Genomic DNA, 6,519 nt, shown 5'->3' with positions numbered 1-6,519 from the left:
CGTCGGCTTTCTAAACAGCACCGTGCTGGAAGCCTTTTACACCTATGCCGTGGAGAAGACGAACCTTAACGTCGGCACGGTGCTGTCCATCCTGAGACGGTGGGCAACGCCGAGTGTCTCGGCAGTGTCGACGGTGTGCTGACCAAGCTGCTCAACTATCTCTATCCGCAGACGCGCGAAACACAGTCGAAAGCGATACTACACGCAAAGGAGCGGCTGAGCGCAAAGACGCGGCCACACACAGCGACACGCCGGAGTGCACGATACCTTTTACCGGGAGCGAGACGGGCAGTTGCAAACGCTCGAGCAAAGACTTCGCTACCATAGTTTAGAGGAATTGCTAGCGTTGGAGCAGCACAAAAAGGAAGGGATTGATGCGGAATCACCCCAAGGCAGCGCACGAATCTCTTACAACATAAACGAACCACTGTTTTTGCGCCTGTGTGAGGTAGTAAGCTTCGACAAGCATATCCTGCCCGATGGGAATTATTTTCTAGCCGATGGATTGGCATGCATCTGCGACGATTTGGAGTTGTACCTGGAGATGCTCAACATTTTGCAGCTGCACGCCGCGTACGATGAGCAGCAGTGCACCAGGAGCCCACTGTACCAAAAGGTTCTGCTCAAGTTCGACCTACTAAACGGTGGATTTGAGCGGCTGTTGAAAAACGATGCGGCCTCCACGCTAAATCTCATCAAAACCAGGAACCTTGCCGAGCGATTGTTGGCCATCTTTCGTGTCCCTTACCATCCGTCGGTAAGGAAGCTGCTGCAGCAAACCGAACACACGTTCATTATGCGATGGGCAATCGGGCAGATCAGTCTGAAGGAGGGGGAGGATTCGCAGTGCGTGACCGTGTTGCAGCCGGATAAACTGGCCACGGAAGAGCAAATGCAGCGATGTTTCCTCCACGTCGTAGCGGAATATCTGCAGTACGAAGGGCCAAGCCTGAACGAGGCTCACGAGCTGCTGGATCGGTTGGAACTGAATGTGTTCAGCAGTTTGGATTTGTTCTATCTGTTTGATCTGTGTCGAATACTGCTGGCGCAAACTTCCCATGAGGTGGTGGCCGTATGGGTACTGAGAAACCTGGTAGATGTGTGCAAAAACCACTACACCAATCCTGACATTACGGAGCAGATTATCGATCTGTACGGTGGTAAGTTAATTGTAGCTGTGATCAACTGAACTCTCTTCTCAAATTGTGTTTTTCCGTTTCAGCTTTAACCGCCTTCGTGAGCCCGTACGAAGACATGATCCGCAACGTAACGATCGTGCTGTACTCGTTCGTAAAACAGTGCGCCAAACACACGTACTCTACCGAGCTGCAGGTGAAGATACTGGCGCAGGTGAAGTATCTGCTCCGCGCTTACCCGCAGCACATCCGTACGCCAACGCACGAGAGCATCTACAACGGATTGGTGCCGTTGCTGAGCAGCCCAAGCTATCGCATCAAGCTGGAAGCGGTCAGGAATATTCTGCACTTCATGCAGCTCGAATGGTCACATCCTGACCTTTCTTCGGTTCCGTGCAGCTTTTACGAGTTTCAGCTGCAACTGTACGATCAAATTCAGTTCGAGGAGCTACTAGCGACCGACGGTGGGATGGACATGAACGATGAGAGAATGAACGTGATTAGCGGCTGCCTTCAGCTGCTGTTGGGCATCTTTCGCATTAGCTTCATGCTGCGTCGGCGCGCGTTGTGCGATTTTGTGCTGCTCGTTCAGTTGGGAAGCGTAAACGATGGTAAGTGTTGTTACAGCAATAGCTGACAATTAAAGTTTAATTATTGTATAATCATATTTTTGTCCTTCTTCTAGACAAAATGGCAAACACCATACGGCTTATGCGCACCTCCAGCGATATCGACTTCTGCCAGCTGCTTCAAGCTAACCTGGACACCGTACTCGAGCTATGGCTAACCAAAGGGAATCGGTTGCTGCATTTCCCGTTCCGTCTAGCGGGAAAGATCGCCACGATCGAAGAGTTTATCCAACTGTTCAAGAAAAACATTTCCTTCGTCATACTCTGCATGCAGCCGGAACGGTTCGAACAGTTCTGCAAATCGATTGGCGTACAGCAGGCAGAAATGGTGAAGGTATGTTTTCGGTTGGAATGAATTTAAAATGATAAATGACCAATTTTCCATTTCATTACCAGAGTATACTGCCGAAATGTGTTTCGTTCCTTCTGCCCAAGTACGCCAAATGTGAAGGGATGGCGCCCAAGTATGATGCAATAGCTAGTCGGATGCACAAAGCACTTGCCCCTATAATAAGCACGGTAGATCTTAAAGATTACGTGTCGGAAATTATCAAACACCTCACCCACCGATTGAACGATCACGTTGAGCTGGGCAAGCTGTTGGACCAGGACCTGCCAAGCTGCTTCGTTGCCGATCTGTCGCTTAGCAAAGCCACTTACTCGACGGCGCTCGAGCACCTGAAACAGTCGGTATGGGGATCGCAATCGTTCAAGTACACGCTGCTGAGCAATTTGTGTTTTAAAAACAGCTCACCAATTGAACGCACCCTAACGGATGTCAAACGCTGGCTTTGGGCGGCTGATGAACCGGAGCAGAAAATGGTACATCTCTTCCAGTACACGGTGTTTCTCGACCATCTGAAAGAGTACATCGGACAGCAGAAGGAACGCGCGTTCAAACCCTATCTCGTGCGAGATGTGGTGTATTTCCTGTGCAACTTGTTGTCCTCCTTTCCCGCCCTACGACTTGCCACGCTCAACAGCTTCGGGCGGTTCCTGGAGCACGTGGTCGCATCTAGCGATGCGTGCGAGCTGCTCTCGGAACATTTGCACTTCATAGTGTCATCATTGCTGGAGGTGGAAAATGTCGATCCGGCATCGGAGATTTCTCAAAAATCGCTAACTCTGCTACGGTTTCTGATCTTACACACTCTGCCGCGTTTGCGGGTGCGATCGGTAAGCTGAATTATCTACCAAAGGACGAACGATTCGATCAGTTGCGGCTTGCTATATCGCGCCAAAAAACGATCGGTCATGAAAATGTGCTGCCAAGGGAAGAAATCGCGGCGCTGATTGAGTTGCCCAATTTAAGATACGAAGATTTGGCTGCGCTGAAGATTGTGGTAAGCTTTTGCTGTATTTTGAGTGACTTGGAAGTTATATAATTATTAATTTTTTTATTGTAGCTCACCACCAAAAAGAAAGATCTAAAATTATTGTGCGATGAGCTGAGCGAGCAAAGCGCATCGTCGGGCGCTAATGGGGAAAGCGTGCTTCATCGGTTAGTCTACACTTTGCTGGAAGTTGTGCGCAGCTCCCCGTTCGACAAGCGATCGATGGAAGCTCTCCGATGTTTGAGTGAAATAGGACCGATCGATCTGGGAACAATGCTGTTAAAATCCGACGCAGAAATGATTGCTTACGATACGGTACAGCTTTAAAGCCCTGGGCAGTAGCAATATCAATTAAATTTTAATTTCTATCTCTCTTTAGATCAACAACTCGAAGGAAGCAATCGAACGATGTGCTGCGGTGCTGCTGAGCGAATTGAACGAGCTGATAACGAACAGAAACGTTCCGGTTGCAAACTACGCCTCACTGATTTGCTACAAAATGCTGTACGGAAAAACATTCCATGCTTTGGCGGGTGAGATTCTAAACAAAATTGCATATAGAAATCCATTTTAAATCTTAACTTCGATCATATTCGTATCTCTAACAGCCAAACTACCAACACTGCACCCATTTTTGGGAACTTCTGCGGAAGAGATCAAACTCTTCACTCGTACCACCGGACGCAGTTTGTCGTTGCGGCCAATGCTTGCCAACGAACGGATCGAGTACAGCGCTTTTGTGCAGCAGCTGTCAGCCGCGTTGCTGTCATTTTTGGGAAATACGATGATTAAAAACTGGCCGAACAGGAAACGACATTCGTCGAGAAGCTTGTCCCTTTGCTGGTACAGATAACGATAAAGCAATTCGAAGAGTCAATCATCGATAGCATGGGCAGCTTTGTAAGTGCTCTTGTTGCACAGTAGTAGATGCCACGGATGATAAGGAAACATTTGAATATATCTTCCTTTTTTGCAGATTAATGAGTTTTTCAACGAGTTCGCTGCCATTCAAAATGAGGTTCACAATATTTTCAATGACCCGAAAGCTATTCAACTGATGCTTACCATCGTGGAGTGTGTTCGGATACATAATCAATGGTAAGTGTAATTTACAAATTTTTGTTAATACTTTTCCTAAAAAATAATGTTTGTAATAGCTTTCCACAGTACAAAATTTCCGTTAACTATCTACGAATCGCACAAGCGTCTCAATTCTGTCAGGCACACTTTAAAGCCATCCTGTATGGTGACCTCTGGTACCGGGAGGAAGAGGAGCAAGGCAAGCATGATGCCAAACGACACCCGGAACTGCAAAACATAATGAAATCATGCCATTTGGCGATCGGCGTAAACGATGCAGTTAAATCATTCCTCAACCCAATCCAGGAACGGATGGAATATTACCGTCTAGAGCAGAATTACGCCAGATGCTTGGTTATGCAAGATGCAAGCACACCGTGGTCGCAAGATACCGCCCTGGACAGTGCGGGCACACAGAATGCCATCTTGCAAACACTGAAAGACTCCTCACTGTACGGTTTGGCTAGATCGTTACATGTCGCACCGCAACAGATTGATTACGAGTGTGCCTGGCGGCTGTCCGACTGGAATGTACTATTCGACGCGGACGGCGGTGTTGGTCCCAATGTCCCGAAGAGAGCACCGGCTGCCGGTTCGAGCGCGCTGCTCCTACAGTCGCGATCCTTCGAGCGAGCGCATTACAAAGCGCTCAAGTGTTTGCAGCTGCGCGATGAACTCGCGGTGGAAAGTGCGATCGTGGCAGCGCAGCGTGCCGTTAGCGAACTTTTCAAGCTTACCAGCATCGAATCCACCAAACACATCTACCACGGGCTGTGCCGGTTGCGGATGCTGCAGCAGATCGAAGACTTCGGTGAGGTACACTTCTCCAGACAGATCGACTGCGAGCAGGACCTGCTGAACCGGTGGAGGGAACAGGACGAGCTGCCGCACAGCGAGTTCACGCTGCTGGAAACGATCCTTTCCCAGCGGCTGTCCATCTTCAGCACGGCCGGGATTCGTGCGAAACGTAAATGGGTACCGCCGGCAGTGTACAGCACGCTGCTGCTGCTGATCCACGAATCGCGCCTGCGAGGCTTCGTGGACTGTGCGGTACGGAATGTGGTGCTGATCGGGAAGCAGGAGCTGCCGGCCAACGTGCAGTCGGTGGTGATGCTGGAAAATGCACAGCTCAATTGGAGTGCCGGCCAGCCGGTGCTGGCGAAGGAGTTGGCGTGGGAAGTAATGAACAGCGCCAAGTACACTGATCCGATGGTGAAGGGAGTGGCGTGTCGCCTTTACGGTGAGTTCCTTGCCGAAGGACACTCGCAGGAGATCAAGTCGCTATGCTCGGACTACTTTCAACAAGCGGAAAAATATGTCCAGTTTGTGCTGTCGCGACAGGCGGCGGCGACGGCTGCGGGTGGCGAACAGAAAACCTCGCCCGGGAACGTTCCCGCTAACCATCGTTGCTTCGACGTGGATCGTAACTTCACCGTGCAGCACACCGTCGCGAAGTACGCGGATCGTGAATTTGTGCGGGTAGGTTGAGGAGCATTGCAATATTAAATGGGGTAAACTAAATGAAAATTTGCTCCTCCCTTTCCTGCAGCTCACACGATGAGACACGTGCTTCATGCCCTGTTTTCTCTCTCTCTCTCTCTTTTTGCTTTTCCGCCAGTAAGGGGATATACGACGCCAAGCGTCAACATGCTAACGTTGCACAACGTTGCCGATGAGGAAATGAACGCTCTGCTGACTCAGAAACAGAAACTGCTGCTCGAGCTGAAGCACTACGAAAACAACATCAAGTACAACAAGGAAATCCTGAGCAACACGAGCGAAAGCAATCTGGTGCAGAGTGTGCCGGACAACGTCGGCATCATACCGTCCAACACGCGGCTACAGATCGGCATTTCCACCAGCTACGATAGCAACGATATGAACATCGACATCACCGTGTCGACCAACAACTCGACCACGATTCGTGTCGTGTTGATCTTTGCTGATCAGCTGTTCAAGGAGGAAACGCTGATCGCGCACCTGACGAAGGACGTTTCGCGCATACTGATACCGCTCAAGACGCTCAAGGACAATGCGCAGGACATTCACATCAAAGCGTTCGTCGGCTACCCGAGCAGTGTGCAGTTTCACGTGTTTGAACTGACCCGTCAGCTGCCCAAGTTTGCGATGTACACCATACCGCACAATCTGACCGGGTCACCGAAGAGTGTGTGTAAGTATGCCGCTTACGTTATGTGTGCAGTTTTGTTTTTTTACGCGCTTAGTCACCCGGTATTTGTAGATGAAGTGAAGATCATCTGATTATTTTAAACCGCCAACACGTGCTTGCATGCATAAGTCATCGACATTCGACCCCAAAACCGAATGCCCGAACCAGTT

At 49.7% G+C, this 6,519-nt stretch overlaps 2 protein-coding genes across 4 annotated transcripts; both read left to right on the top strand.

Moving 5' to 3' along the window:
* The first annotated feature begins 255 nt into the window (after positions 1–255).
* On the top strand, positions 256–2,950 carry LOC121603014. The gene is made up of 4 exons (XM_041931755.1): positions 256–1,160; positions 1,223–1,747; positions 1,822–2,099; positions 2,162–2,950. The coding sequence occupies exons 1-4, from the start codon at positions 545–547 to the stop codon at positions 2,948–2,950; spliced, it is 2,208 nt and encodes a 735-aa protein (XP_041787689.1). The 5' UTR covers positions 256–544.
* On the top strand, positions 2,925–6,511 carry LOC121603009 (Bardet-Biedl syndrome 2 protein-like). 3 transcript variants are annotated; one of them, XM_041931747.1, is made up of 7 exons: positions 2,925–3,108; positions 3,172–3,414; positions 3,479–3,632; positions 3,708–3,999; positions 4,076–4,197; positions 4,257–5,658; positions 5,798–5,890. In XM_041931747.1, the coding sequence occupies exons 4-7, from the start codon at positions 3,988–3,990 to the stop codon at positions 5,798–5,800; spliced, it is 1,539 nt and encodes a 512-aa protein (XP_041787681.1). In that variant the 5' UTR covers positions 2,925–3,108; positions 3,172–3,414; positions 3,479–3,632; positions 3,708–3,987; the 3' UTR covers positions 5,801–5,890. The 3 variants fall into 3 exon arrangements, with proteins under 3 accessions (XP_041787681.1, XP_041787682.1, XP_041787683.1); XM_041931748.1 differs by lacking the exons at positions 2,925–3,108; positions 3,172–3,414; positions 3,479–3,632; positions 3,708–3,999; positions 4,076–4,197 and adding an exon at positions 6,422–6,511 and having other exon boundaries at positions 5,407–5,633; positions 5,798–6,352; XM_041931749.1 differs by lacking the exons at positions 2,925–3,108; positions 3,172–3,414; positions 3,479–3,632; positions 3,708–3,999; positions 4,076–4,197 and adding an exon at positions 6,422–6,511 and having other exon boundaries at positions 5,577–5,658; positions 5,798–6,352.
* Positions 6,512–6,519: the final 8 nt, after the last annotated feature.

The sequence above is a fragment of the Anopheles merus genome, unplaced genomic scaffold (genome assembly GCF_017562075.2).
Source record: "Anopheles merus strain MAF unplaced genomic scaffold, AmerM5.1 LNR4000764, whole genome shotgun sequence".
In the NCBI taxonomy this organism is placed as follows: Eukaryota; Metazoa; Arthropoda; class Insecta; order Diptera; family Culicidae; genus Anopheles; species Anopheles merus.
The sequence above is the reverse complement of the archived record's forward strand: the minus strand, read 5'-3'. Positions and strand labels throughout refer to the sequence as shown.

Bases quoted from the DNA above. Each gene is read 5' to 3' on its own strand.
- LOC121603014 (XM_041931755.1), top strand. From the start codon at position 545: ATGCTCAACATTTTGCAGCTGCACGCCGCGTACGATGAGCAGCAGTGC. The intron at 1,748-1,821 runs GTAAGTGTTGTT...TCCTTCTTCTAG, and splicing joins GTTGGGAAGCGTAAACGATG to ACAAAATGGCAAACACCATA. The intron at 2,100-2,161 runs GTATGTTTTCGG...TTTCATTACCAG, and splicing joins AGCAGGCAGAAATGGTGAAG to AGTATACTGCCGAAATGTGT.
- LOC121603009 (XM_041931747.1), top strand. The intron at 4,198-4,256 runs GTAAGTGTAATT...TGTTTGTAATAG, and splicing joins GTTCGGATACATAATCAATG to CTTTCCACAGTACAAAATTT.